The sequence below is a fragment of the Squalius cephalus genome (genome assembly GCF_949319135.1).
Source record: "Squalius cephalus genome assembly, chromosome: 12".
NCBI lineage: Eukaryota > Metazoa > Chordata > Actinopteri > Cypriniformes > Leuciscidae > Squalius > Squalius cephalus.
Window position 1 is genome coordinate 34,702,897 of NC_137133.1, and position 14,241 is coordinate 34,717,137.

Genomic DNA, 14,241 nt, shown 5'->3' on the forward strand with positions numbered 1-14,241 from the left:
ACAACTGTATTTTTTTCCCTACAATGGAAGCCAATGGCTACTGTCAATTGATTTCTTCTTTTGTGTTCAACATAAGAAAGAAACTCATACAGGTTTCGAACAACATGAGGGTGAGTAAATTCTCTATCCCTTTAAGGCCTATTCCCACCAAAATCAGTAACTATTATACACTAGCGTCAACTTTCCTCTAAGTGCTGTATAAAAACGAAAACTTATGATTGTTGAATTATGCCATAATTGTTTGTACTTGAATTCTGTTTAATAATAATAAAAATGAAAAATAAAAGTGGCGTTACTACTAGCGCTTCTTTTTAATAATCTATTTACTACACTAACAGACGATAATGTTGTCGTTGTCTGCAGATTATCATTTTACAGATTCTCACATCATGCAACATATCTTGGTGCTCCTTTACAAATCCAACTTCACATCAATGCTGAATAATATCGGTTGAGACAAGATAAGACACAGATTTTATAGGCGAGAACACGGCAACCAATGGTGTTCAAGCGTGTGAAATAGAGACGGGCTCCCCCGCACTATAGGGCAGCGCTGAGTGCCTTTGCCTCAGAATCTTTTCCTTCAGCTACAAGAAGCCAGCTCGCCGTTGATGTACGCACTCCACAGGGTTGGAGCCCAAAAGGATTGCCACTCCCCTGTAGCATTCCGGTGAGTATGACATATTTTCTTCAAGATGCCTCCTGGACCGCGCTGCTTCTGCCTGGACGATGCCCTTCAGGAGCAGTGCTGCGCGAGTCCGTCTGAACAAACGACAGGAAACCTTCAGGACAATACTGCGCTGCTTGCCCTGCCTTAGAGCAGTGCTGAGCTGTGGTCTATACCTGGTATAAAGACCACGCATCGACGGAATCCAATGGTGTGGGTGAAGGTATAATGCGTGTATGTCTTTTCAGCGCTCCAGTGAAGTTCACCTCATTTATTAGAATTTAGTTTCAATATTACTTTAGCTCTACGCTTAATCTGACTCCAATTTCAAATGATTATCAAATTTAGATTGTGTTTCTTATTAGATATCAATATCATTAATATTGATTGAAGATGGTAACCTTTGCGGAAAACCTATGCAAGCTGGGCTATGCAGGATTGAAAATAATCCAAGATATTTGAAATGAACAAAGACATTTGCTTTACTGTTTTCAACCCCCTCTTTCTACCACAAGGTCCATTTGGAGTTACATGTTACATAAACAAACATATTGATATATTTGTATGTTCCCTTTCGAGGGAACTCGCACTGCGTCACCGTCCTTGATGCTTTTGGAACGCCACTTCATGATTGTGTCTGAAGCACGTGTGTGAAATCAGTCCAATGGCATGATGGAACGTCACAGGTTGGGTGACTCACCTTGCTGTGACCTGTGCCTGTGCAAGCGCTCTGTGTGAAATTGTTTGTCTTATCTACTGTTGTTTGTCCTAAAAATGCAAAAAGCATGTGGCTAGGGGGGCGTGGTTCAGCGAGGTCTGTGACAGGAGAGAGGATTGGGAGACAGGTGCGGCATGAGTGGGTTAAGTGTGAATGACAAACACCTGTGTCTTGTTTCAGTAATTGGCGCGGGGAGACCGATAAAAGCCAAGAGGAAACAGGATGCCGGGAGAGAGAGACCGTCTCGGTTACGTATGTAACCCTCGTTCCCTGAGTAGGGAACGGAGACGTTGCGTCAGTGACGACGAATGGGGTTTCGCTTAGAAAGCCTATCACCTTCGAGTATATAAAACAAGCCAATGGCAATGAAATGCCATGGGTCTGCGGAATTTGCATAGCATAACTCCGCCCCACCTCGTGGGTATATAAGGAAGTATGCCGGCAACATGCAGATATGTCTTCGCTGAGGAGCTGAGACTGAACTCAGGCATTCCAGCGGTACAGCGGAAGTGGCAGGGAGACGTAACTCAGGGAACGAGGGGAGGCTCACCTGAGGAAAATATTGCACGTATCCCGTCCGTGGAGAGGAATGGCAAGCAAGCGAAGACACCTGAGCAGAATCTAGTACCGCCTAGTTGAAGCGAGTACATAAGAAGAAACTGGCTCCACTCGGAGATTGTAGAATCTCGTGAATGTGTTAGGTGTCACCCAGTCTGCAGCTCTGCAGATGTCTGTTAGCGAGGCACCATGCGCTAGAGCCCAAGAGGAGGCCACACTCCGAGTGGAGTGGGCCGTCACACCAAGGGGGCACATTCGACCTTGCTGCGGGTATGCCAAAGCAATGGCGTCCACTATCCAGTGAGACAACCTTTGCTTGGAGAGAGCCTTTCCCTTCAGCTTCCCACCATAACAGACAAAGAGCTGGTCTGAGGTCCTGAAACACTGCGTTCTGTCTACGTAAGCACGGAGGGCGTGTACTGGACAGAGCAGTGCCAAGGCTGGGTCTGCCTCCTCCGAGGGCAGCGCTTGCAGGTTCACCACCTGGTCTCGAAAGGGAGTGGTGGGAACCTTGGGCACATATCCAGGCCGGGGTCTCAGGATCACGTGAGAGTTAGCCGGCCCGAATTCCAGGCACGCTTCGTCAGCTGAAAATGCCTGCAGGTCCCCTACCCTCTTGATGGAGGCCAATGCAACCAGGAACGCTGTCTCCAGGAACGCATACTGCGTTGCGGTAAGGTCTGCGCAAGATCAGGGAGGCCGAGGAGCAGGTCATTTTGGTTGCCCCGTATTGGCACAAATGGACCCGTTTCCCCGAACTACTACTCCTCGCGACAGCACCTCCCTGGCCAATCCCTCTGAGGAAGGATCTCCTTTCTCAATGACGAGGCACCCTTTGGCACCCAGCTGTGCGCCAGTGCATCCGTGCCGAGCGTGCCCTCGGTCTGGGAATGAAACGGGTCGCAATGGGACTAGTCGTTGGAGGCAAACAGATCTACCTGTGCATCCCTGAACTGATCCCAATTCAGCTGAACCGTCTGGGGATGGAGTCTCCATTCTCCAGGGAAAGGTCGAAGCCAAGACAACTCGTCGGCCTCACGGTTCAGGTCTCCCGGGATATAAATGGCTCGACGCGACCTCAGATGCTTCTGACTCCATATGAGGAGGTGGCGGGTGAGTTGTGACATACGGCGGGAGCGCAGACCACCTTGTCGGTTGATATACCCTACTGTCGTGGTATTGTCTGATCGGACTAGTATGTGCTGACCCCTGAGCAACGCACGGAAGCGGTGCAGGGCGAGACGTACAGCCAGCAACTCGAGGCAATTGACATGCCAGGGTCCTGTCCAGGAGCCCGCGGCTGCATGTCCATTGCACATGGTGCCCCAGCCCGTGGTGGAGGCATCTGTTGATACAACAACATACCTGGAAACTCATTCTAAGGGCACTCCGGCCCGTAGAAAGCTGAGGTTCGTCCACGGGGTGAAGGTCTGACGACAGGTCGGAGTCACTGGGACTCGGAGCGTGCCGTGTTGCCATGCCCTCCTAGGGACTCGATCGCGAAGCCAAAGCTGAAGCGGTCTCATATGAAGCAATCCGAGCGGCGTTACTGCGGCTGCGGATGCCATATGCCCCAGGAGCCTCTGAAACAGTTTCAGTGGAACCGCGCTCTTTCCCTCGAATTGACGGAGGCAAGTCAGCAGTGACTGCGCGCGCTCGCTCGTAAGCTGCACGCACATGGTGACCGAGTCGATTTCCATACCGAGAAAAGAGATCCTCTGCACGGGGCAGAGTTTGCTCTTCTCCCAGTTGACCCGAAGGCCCAGACGAGCTAGGTACCGGAGCACTAGGTCCCTGTGTTCGCAAACCTGGTCTCCAGAGTGAGCTAGGATCAGCCAGTCGTCGCGCGAACTGAATCGCGTAACCGAGCCTGATGGTTCAGTCTGGGAAGCTCTAGCCAGGCTCCCAAGAACTGTACCAGCGGGGTTATGCGACCCACAGACGTATCCTCGGTCGCGCAGCGAGGCGGAATGACCGGCCCAGGCGTGGGTGGCATAACGGCCCGGTGCGGGGGCACGGTCATTAGCCGCGTCCTGCCAGAGGAGGCCAGGGAAGGACCAGCGTTCCACGGGGGCGTGCTCTGGCAGGGGTCTGGCGACAGAGGGGGACGAGAGTGGCGAGGCTTGTGAGCGGCGCGCAGTGTCATCCGAGAACTCTGTGCTCAGAGATGGGTGTGTCAGTTCTTTCTTTAACCAATATAGGGTTCTGCTCGTCAGGGGACAAGCAGCGAGATCAGGAAAACCAAGGATTCTCCCCCGGCCCTCCACCGGGGGAAGGAGCGGCCCTGCTACCGTCTCCTGAAAAGAACTGAACGCCATCTCTGAGCAGCCCGTCTCAGGAGCGCCGCTTAGCCTGGTGTTCAGCGGGGCGGGAGAGGGCTGTGACGCCTTCCTGCGGCTTCCTCCATGACGCGGCCCGGGTGAAGGCTGCTGCTGGGGCCGTGCGGGAGGGTGCCCTTGGCAGCGAGCAGACTGTGGTGCCTGTGCTGACGACTGGGTGGAGGCAGCAGTAGGCCGTTGGGGCAGGCCATGTTTGAGAGCCTCAGTCTGCTTCTGGGCAGTCGAGTACTGCTGGGCAAAGTCCTCGACTGCTCCGCCGAAGAGGCCAGCCTGGGATATGGGGGTGTCGTGGAAACGGGTTCGCTCGGCCTCCCGCATATCCAGGGCCGTGCACAGACATTTTAAGGGGCAGTGGCCTAAACCAAAAAAAGGGGCACTATTTTGTTTTTTGGGGGGGGTTGGCACACTACAAAGTGTGCCAACAACAGAAAATTTAGTTATTTGTATTAGATCTGATCGAGAGTACAATAATTTGATTAGACAAGCAGCTAATTCTAAGAATGTGGATATGTTGTACACAGGGCTGGACTGGGGCAAAAAAAAAAATATCGGCCCTGGCATTTTGGCCCAGACTGGCCCACTATATGAGTGAGTATAGGAACGAGTGAGAGTTAACAGATGAAATAAGTAAAAATTTGACATTTATTAATACAGTGATGAAGCCTAAAACAAGCTATAAGCTGCATTGGCATAGCAATACCAGTGTTTCTCACAGGATTTTTGGTAAAACTGTGGTGGGTGGACCTCGGCCCTTCTAGGGGGGTTTGGGGGCATGCCTCCCCTTAAGAAAATTTTGTGCATTTTAATGTTAAATTCATCAATCTGGTGCACTTTGAGAGTTAAAAATTAAAAGCTCCAACCCATATTCAGTGTGCAAATTAAACAAAGAAATATTCAAACCTCTTTTATTAACAGTGTCTATTTACATTACACTACTACATAATAATAGTTATAATATTAATCCAATGACAGTAATAGCCATATTTTGTGAAACAAATGCACTAAAACAATAAAGGAAACTTTCATAATTGGTTTTGTACCAATTTCTATACTTGAAAGAGATAAGCACATGATCTTTTATTTTGACGCAAACTGCATCAAGCTTTTATTTTGGCGGAAAACATGGTTTACAAACGCGTCTCATTACATTTCTAGTGAATTGCGGTAATCGTCAACTATGCAGATGTGGAAATAATCTGTAACTGGGTTATGGGTTCCTACACTCATGACATGGCCTAAGTGTTTTGAAAGTAGTTCTGCTTACCGCAGGCTCTACACTCTCTCATCTCTCTCCTGATCCTCCTCACTATCCTCATCTGCCGCTGGAGCTGACGAAGGGCAGAAAACATACGTTCAAAAGTTTGGGGTCAGTAAGATTTTTAATGTTTTTAAAAGAAGTCTCTTCTGCTCACCAAGGCTGCATTTATTTGATTAAAAATGCAAACAAAAACAGTAATATTCTGAAATATTATTCCAATTTAAAACAGCTGTTTTCTATGTGAATATACAGTAAAGTGTAATTTATTCCTGTGATCAAAGCTGAATGTTCAGCATCATTACTCCAGTCTTCAGTGTCACATGATCCTTCAGAAATCACTCTAATATGATGATTTGATGCTCAAGAAACATTTATGATGATTATTATCAATGTTGAAAACAGTTATTTACATTTTTATTTCAGGATTCTTTGATGAATAAAAAGTTCAAAAGAAGAGCATTTATCTGAAATAGAAAGCTTTTGTAACATTAAACACTACCCTTCAAAAGTTTGGGGTCAGTAAGAATTTGAATTTTATTTTTGGGGTAAAAAAAAAAAAAATCAATACTTTTATTCATCAAGGATGAGTTAAACTGATTAGTTACAGTAAAGACATGTTTAATGTTAGAAAAGTTTCTATTTTAAATAAATTCTGTTCTTTTGAACTTTCTATTCATCAAAGAATTTTGAAAAAAAAATTGTACACAACTGTTTTCAACATTGATAATAATGATAAATGTTTCTTGAGCATCAAATCATCATATTAGAGTGATTTCTGAAGGATCATGTGACACTGAAGACTGGAGTAATGATGCTGAACATTCAGCTTTGATCACAGGAATAAATTACAATTTAAAATATATTAAAATGGAAAACATTTTAAATTGTATATATTTCACACTATTACTGTTTGTTTTTTATCAAATAAATGCAGCCTTTGTGAGCAGAAGATACTTCTTTTAAAAACATTAAACAATCTTACTGACCCCACACTTTTGAATGGTAGTGTATATTTTGACATATTTTACAGTGTCTGCTTTAAGGGCCTGTTTCTATTGTTTCACGCTATTTCTCTGCACATTCCTTGCGTTTCTTCTCCATCTTGCTGACTATTTTGACAGATACACACTGACACTGCTGCACGCTCGCTCACTCGTTTAAAGTTGTGATTGGCCCAGCCCAGTGTCAATCAAGAAGGAACCAATGGGCCGCTGATCTACGTGTTTCATGACTAATTTCGCAAATTCAACCCATTCAACCACTAGGCTTGTTTGAGATGAGCAAAATCTGCGCAGAACCGATCACCGGTGATCAGCGCGAGATGCATGCCGGTTAGAAATGTGTCCGAGTGTCGTCCGCCTTGCTCTGATGTCATGCTGACGTATGTCAAAAATCTCTCGCGAGCGCAAGGCACACCTGTCGGATTCTGCAGTCGAGCGCAGTTGCTCTCCACTGACTGCGCTGATCAAAAGCATGATGGGAAACGACTTGCTGACGACACAGCTTAATGTTTATTGGTTTAAACAACCGTGATGTATTGTTCTCTTTTAAAATGTTTGATTTTAAAACTCTGATATCATGTTTTATGTGTATACGTTATGTGTGAATATTCCCAAACTATCTAACAGTGCGATCTCTATGGGTTATGCAATGTAATTTTTATTAAAAAAAGAAAAGAAAAAACACATGTCTGTATTAAAGAAAAAAAGACTAATAAACATGTATTTGGAATGGAATTAAATAAGTAGGCTACTTTGGGTGTCTTGTTCATTATATTTATTTTCATATAAAAGCAACAGAACTTAAATTCCATCCAGTTTAATAGCAACACTGTGCACGAGCGTGAATCCCGTGAATCCCGCGATATCCATCTTTGATCTCACAGGTGTCAGATCCACTGCGAGAAGAGAGAACTGTCCGGCTTGCCTGCGCTTTTTTCACTCCTCCTCTCACTGCAGCCGCCTACTCTCGCATACATTTCAGGCGAGGCAAGGCGCATCTCAAACAAGCCTAATGTCTTGCATAGCCTACCTGTTAATGCGGCAGCTTTCGTGAACTGTCGTATACTGTGAGTGATGCTGCGGAGCGAGCGGGAAAACCTGGAGCGGATTAGCGGAATCAGCGGAATGCTTTGAGCGGAGCGGTGGGGGTGGGGAAGAGGGGCACCTCAGTCGATGAGGGCAGAGGGGCAGTGGCTCTAGCCACCGGGCCACCCCCCTGTGCACGGCCCTGCGCATATCATCCAGGTTTGGCCACAGGTGTTGCTCCTGGACCACACATGTGGACATCACCTGACCCAGGGAGCGTACGGACACCTTCGTCGCTTGGAGAGCAAGGTCGGTGGCGGCAAGCAGCTCATCAAAGAGCCCTGGGTCAGTCAGTGCTTTGAAAGGATAGTCATGCAACAGATCAAAACCAAAAAGTTTCCAGAAAAAAATAATACTCAAGTACAGATACTCAAAAAGTGTACTTAAGTACAGTACTCAAGTAAATGTACTTTGTTACTGTCCACATCTGAAATCACATAATCATTTTCACAGGAATAATGATTCTCAGGAATTCTCAGAATTTAGATTTCACAATAAGTTGCCGATGGGGTAATTTCTCCTATTGTGTGTGTGTGTGTGTGTGTGTGTGTGTGTGTCTCTATATATATCTGTAACTAGATGCAATGAGACTTGTGTCAGTAGGGCAGTTGTGAAGACGCACCTCGTATCAAGGAGAGATTGAATCATTGCTTTCTTTATCAGTAAGTATTTCAGAAATAGAAAAAGATGGTAATTTTATATCTTCTGCTTTACTGTGTCAGTAAGAAATATTATTTTCAGATTCACCAAGAAGTGAAATCTTCCAGTGAGATTTTTGTACACTGATAAAAACAGATAGTACACTGACACTTTCCAGATCACTGCACTTCGTTTGAGGTTAACTGATTAAAAAAAAAACTTTTCAAGACAGTATTATTGAAAACCTTGTCACTGTACAGCATTATTTCCACCAGATGACTATAACTTCTAAAGAGTTTGGATGTAAATGCACATATGCATATTAGACCAGGATAAAAGCTGAAAACCCTTTTCATTAAGAGGGAAAGACGCTTCCTTTCAGTGCTTTCTTAAAGCTAAAGAGTTTTGGGCTGTTCTGTTGTTTTGATTTTATATAAAAAATCCGTATCTGAATTTTCACATATTAGGAGAGCACATCAGGTAATATTAACGTTGCTTGTCCGTGGCTTGAGGATGTACACTGTTTTCTGATATTTTCATTCCTCTACTTCTATACTGTTTTCTGTGCTGGTCTAACATGATGTTTAAAGTGAATTTCCTTCTTTCTAGGCTGTAAACAAAATGGAACAAGTTATTGAACCTGTGATTTTGGCAAACTCAAAATTCTCCATTGACATGTTAAAAGTGCTCTGTAAGGGCAACACAGACAATGTGTTGTTCTCACCCCTGAGCATCTCCTCTGCATTGGGCCTGGTCGTCCTGGGTGCCAGTGGCGAAACTGCCGAACAGATGCTTAAGGTGAGCTCAAGCCTCCAAATAGCTCTATAAACTCTCATCTCATGTTCATGAATGCTCTAAAAACGCATGGGCAGTTGAAAACACAAGGTGTAGAGACGCGTTTTTTAAAAGTTGAAACTTCTTTTAACTTGAGCGCTGCATTTTTAAAACACTTTCCTGCGCGAGAGGCTGTGAAATCAATGGAAAAGTAGCACAGTGGATCGGAAAAAAAACTGTGTTCATTGATACAGCCAACAACAGAACATTTAGATTTTATTATCACGTAGCTGAGACATTCTTGTGTTTCCACTAGCTGCTCTAGCGAGGAGATAAGCTAACAGGGCAGGTTCTGTCACCAGTCGTGAACCAGCCTGTTACATTTATGTATAGAAAATGCCAATGACTCATTTTGAGACTGTTTATGATTTATGGGAAATATAACAAAGGAGTGGGTGGATTTTTACCATTATAGGGTAGTTGTGTGGTATGTTCAAACACCATGTAAAAGTGAATTTTGCATAAGAACAGATTTGTAATTTTGCCTTTAATGCATTAGTGGCTGCTATTCTACATCGCGAAATACATGTTAATTTTTACAATACTTTCTTCAAAACACTTCTGACTTCACAGTATCAAATTCTCTGAATACATACTCAATATTAAACAAATATCCTGTTATGTTTCTATTAAGACTCTGCGCTTTGGCCATATGAACATTATTTACCACGATCTGTATGAGGAGCTCTACAAAGGAGGGAAGAACAGAAGCCTGAAGCTGGTGAACCGCATGTTTGGAGAAAGCACACAAAATTTGAATGACGTGAGTTAGTTGAGAAAGCACAGCAAATAGTTAATTTACTTCCTGAAATCTACAGTAAAGTAATGCGTCATTCAGTGAGATGCCTGGGTCAGAACACTGATGTTATTTTAATCCCATGCTGCCATGTTCCCTCTCTTCCTATTGATGATGTTAGGATTTCCTTGACATGTGTGAGGAGTGGTGTTACGCCAGTGTGAGGAATATTGGCTTCAAGACAGATCCTGAAGCTGCGAGACAAAAAATCAACAACTGGGTGAAGGACAAGACTGGGGGTAATTCAATTAATTTTTGTTTATTTGTTTTTTAACTATTAGACTATAGTCTAGACCACTTTCTCATAATTTCTCACTCTTCAGATGGATTTTTTTTATCTTTCTTTTTTAGATAAAATCAATAATTTGTTGGATCAAGGAGATGTGTCTAAGGACACCAGTCTTGTTCTAATCAGCGCAGTGCACTTCAATGATAAGTGGGTCGAGCCATTCACACTTGTTCCCACGAACAAGGTAACTTTATCAAGACAATTCAGCTTTTTCTGCTAAAAATGGTAAAATGCTAAAACTGGATGATCTACATCTAAACCACTGTGCAATTCTCAGCTTGTCATCGTGTCAAAGAATACCCCTTACCAGTGGCGAATCATTGTAAAGCATGATCTCGATTCTCTTGTGTCTTATTGCTTTAGTCCTAGTGTTTTTGTCAGCTCACTCAGCGTAACCCTTACAACAAATGTGCTTTTGGAATACTTCTTTTAAACTAAAAATAAGAATTAAGCATATAAATCAAAACTGCCTAATCTTACCGAATAAAATGTCGACCCAGGACGAAGTATATGGACTGTGAAGCTTTCGGGAGTCGATGGACTCGATCTACTCCATCTATGTTTTGATCATCGTTCTGAATCTGATCCAGATGTGTAGTCTTTGACAAAAACACGATTTTCTGCTGTTTTTTATTAAACTTTACCACATTCAGGTGTTGGTTAAAAAAAAAAAAAATGATAATGCATGAAGTTAGAACTTTTTTTTACTTAATGAACTTAATAAAACTATTTTTAGAGTGCAGACTTTTTATATATTAAGTACAAAAAGTTCCTAAATAGGAACATAGTAGTATACTTAAAGTGCAAAAATAATATATAAATAGTAAACTATAAGTATGATGTTAAGTTAATTTAAAGAAAACATACTCGTATAGTTTACTGAGAGTATACCTCAAAGTGTCCTTTCATAAACTAAAAAATGTGCTACTAATATTTGACTAGTAAACATTCAGTATACTAGTTTCAGTTTACTTATAGTATAGTTGCAGTGCAAACAAAAAACCTTGATGTAAACTAGTTGTGTTCTCAAAGTTACTACTGTTACACTTAAACTGTCCTTAAAGTTAAAACTTAAAGTACTTTTTTTTTACACTAAAAAGTGAGCCAATTTAGTCCCAAATAGTATTTAAATAGTACACTTACAAGTTTACTACTATTACATTGATATCAGTATACTTATTACATATAGTATACTTAAAAATATACTTGAAATTTACTTAAGTATACTTAATAAAAATGATCTTGAAGTACACTTATTTTTTGTAAAGGAAGTGAGACATGAGCACAGATAACACATCAGCATCACTAATGTCCAATCTGTCTGTGTTTTAAATGTCAGGACAAAGGAGTAAACTGGCCAATGATGAGTCGGACGGATACATTTCCTCTGGGTAACATCCCACACAGACAATACCAACTTCCCACTGAAGCTCGGATTCTGGAGATCCCTTATGCGTATAATGATCTGAGCATGCTCATTATACTCCCAAACGAGAGCGATGGGCTACCGAAGGTAAAACAGGCAGTCACATGAACAGCAACTGAACCTCCTTTACTGCTTTTACTTCACTTGGAACGGCATAATTAAGATAAAGGATACATGAAAATTTGGATTGCTGTGTAGGTTTGGTGTTACATGAAATGGGAAACAATTAAAGTCTCTCCCTGTCTGTCTCTTATTTTTCTCCCCTTCCTCTAAGTTGGTAGAATCAATCACTTATGAGAAGCTTCAGGAGTGGACTGAGCCGGACAATATGATTCCTACAAATGTGGCTGTTAAAATACCCCTTTTTAAGCTGCAGGAGAAATATGATCTGGAGAAGGTCCTGAAGACTCTGGGCATGACTGATGTGTTTGGTGATAAGTGTGACTTATCTGGCATGGCGCCTGGAAAGATGAAGCTGTCCAAAGTGGTGCATAAGTCTTCTGTGGAGGTGAACGAGGAAGGCACAGAGGCAGCTGGAGGCAGTGGTGGAAATGTCCAGAGTGTTTTTCTCCGTAAGAAAAGAGAAACTGAAGAGAGTTTCGTTGCAGACCACCCCTTCCTTTTCTTTATCCGGTACAACCCCACCAAGAGCATCATCTTCTGGAGCCGCTTCATCTCCCCATGACCTGAATCTGAACCTCAGAGTAGAGCAGACTGTACAACAGTGTGATCTGTCATATTAAAATACAGTACACAGTGATTATATTGCGTGTATCTTCATTTAAAATTGATTGCTTGCAATGTCTGCTTTAAACAAAATTCTGAAAACTCAAAATGGTCGAGTACTTCAACTGAAAAACTATAAATAAAAGAAATCAGGCAGAATCTTGTGTCCTTTTTTATTTCTTAGACATAACTTATTGTGTAAAGTGTCAGTTAACGGGTGGAAATGAACAGTTCAGTTTATGAAGAGGGAGAATTAAACACCGGCTGAGTTTCAGAGTAGGTTTAGAGTTGACAAAAAAAATACATCTCTAACCCGGTTTAGATCAGGTTCAGCCGGCTCACAATGCTCAATATAAATGTTCCCTGTCAACTCAGGGTTTGATCCAGAGCATCAGTTCACTTCTCTCCTGAAGTTGAGATCGTTATGAAAAATATCATGAATTTAAACACATTTACAGTGCAGGAATAAACACTGCTGCTGCAGTGAAAGTTTGAGAAGGCAGCTGAAAGAAAATATCTGACTATTTAAATGCAAATGAATAACTAAGTGGGAGTGGCTTTATTGCGTATGTCATTTTGCACACAGCTGATTGGTCCAGTTTTGGTTTGCAATCTTTAACCCAGTATAAAACCTGCTCTGGAGCAGGTTATCCATGTAGCGCAAGATAATATTGCGATGAACACTGCTAAAAAGCACATAGCCTACACCTTCTTTAGCCCAAAAAAACAGAGTTTGCTCAAACTAATCTCAAGCTGAAACAACAGGCCGCAGATTAGTCTCTCTATTTGTGAAACGGTGCTTTATCCACTTGAGATGAGCTGTTCAGTCTGCTTCTATTTGCATTCACAGGCAGCAGCATAGTGTCGGTCCAGATCTGGTACATGTGGCGTGCAGAGCAACCACTCATAAGAGCATTACAATAATCTAGCCTTGAAAAAATGTCATTGAAAAAATTATTTGGTTATGCAAACTGTTTGTTGCAGCAGCTGTCCGGGTGGCTGGTCTCAGACGATCTTGGAGGTGAAGATGCTGGATGTGGAGATCCTGGGCTGGTGTGGTTACACATGGTCTGCGGTAGTGAGGTCGGTTGGATGTACAGCCAAATTCTCTGAAACGCTTTTGGAGACGGCTTATGGTAGGTAAATGAACATTCATTTCACGGGCAACAGCTCTGGTGGACATTCCTGCAGTCAGCATGCCAATTGCACGCTCCCTCAAAACTTGCGACATCTGTGGCATTGTGCTGTGTGATAAAACTGCACATTTTAGAGTGGCCTTTTATTGTGGCCAGCCTAAGGCACACCTGTGCAATAATCATGCTGTCTAATCAGCATCTTGATATGCCACACCTGTGAGGTGGATGGATTATCTCGGCAAAGGAGAAGTGCTCACTAACACATATTTAGACAGCTTTGTGAACAATATTTGAGAGAAATTGGCCTTTTGTGTACATTGAAAAAGTCTTAGATCTTTGAGTTCAGCTCATGAGAAATGGAGGCAAAAACAAAAGTGTTGCGTTTATAATTTTGTTCAGTGTATATATGAAGCCACCCATCATGCATTGCAGCATGAAGCTTTTTTGTTTGTTTTTATTGTCACCGTTGTTGTGATTTATATGCAAAATCTTGATGTCTGAGTGTGACTGCATGATCACCTTGATCAAAATATTTTATGGTCATGATTTTTATTCACTTTTTTGGGATTACTGATCATTAAAGTACATGCATGATTTTCTGTGACTATATGTCACTGCATCAACAACTTCACAGTTACTGTCTTTTAAATAAAGCAACATGCAGCATAACAGTAGTGTTTCTCTGCTCATCCTGGATTGAAGCACAGGCTCTACTCTTCAGTACAATGGTGACCCACAAAACTCAACAGAAACCCTTTAGGCTAAATC

The 14,241-nt window shown here is 42.8% G+C and overlaps 1 protein-coding gene across 1 annotated transcript; it reads left to right on the top strand.

The window, feature by feature from the left end:
* Positions 1-7,238: 7,238 nt before the first annotated feature.
* On the top strand, positions 7,239-12,489 carry LOC307168680 (leukocyte elastase inhibitor-like). Its single transcript, XM_079888837.1, has 7 exons — positions 7,239-8,289; positions 8,876-9,064; positions 9,735-9,863; positions 10,018-10,135; positions 10,248-10,369; positions 11,525-11,698; positions 11,886-12,489. Exons 2-7 carry the CDS (start codon positions 8,888-8,890, stop codon positions 12,294-12,296), a joined length of 1,131 nt encoding a protein of 376 aa, XP_079744963.1. The 5' UTR covers positions 7,239-8,289; positions 8,876-8,887; the 3' UTR covers positions 12,297-12,489.
* The last annotated feature ends 1,752 nt before the right edge of the window (positions 12,490-14,241 follow it).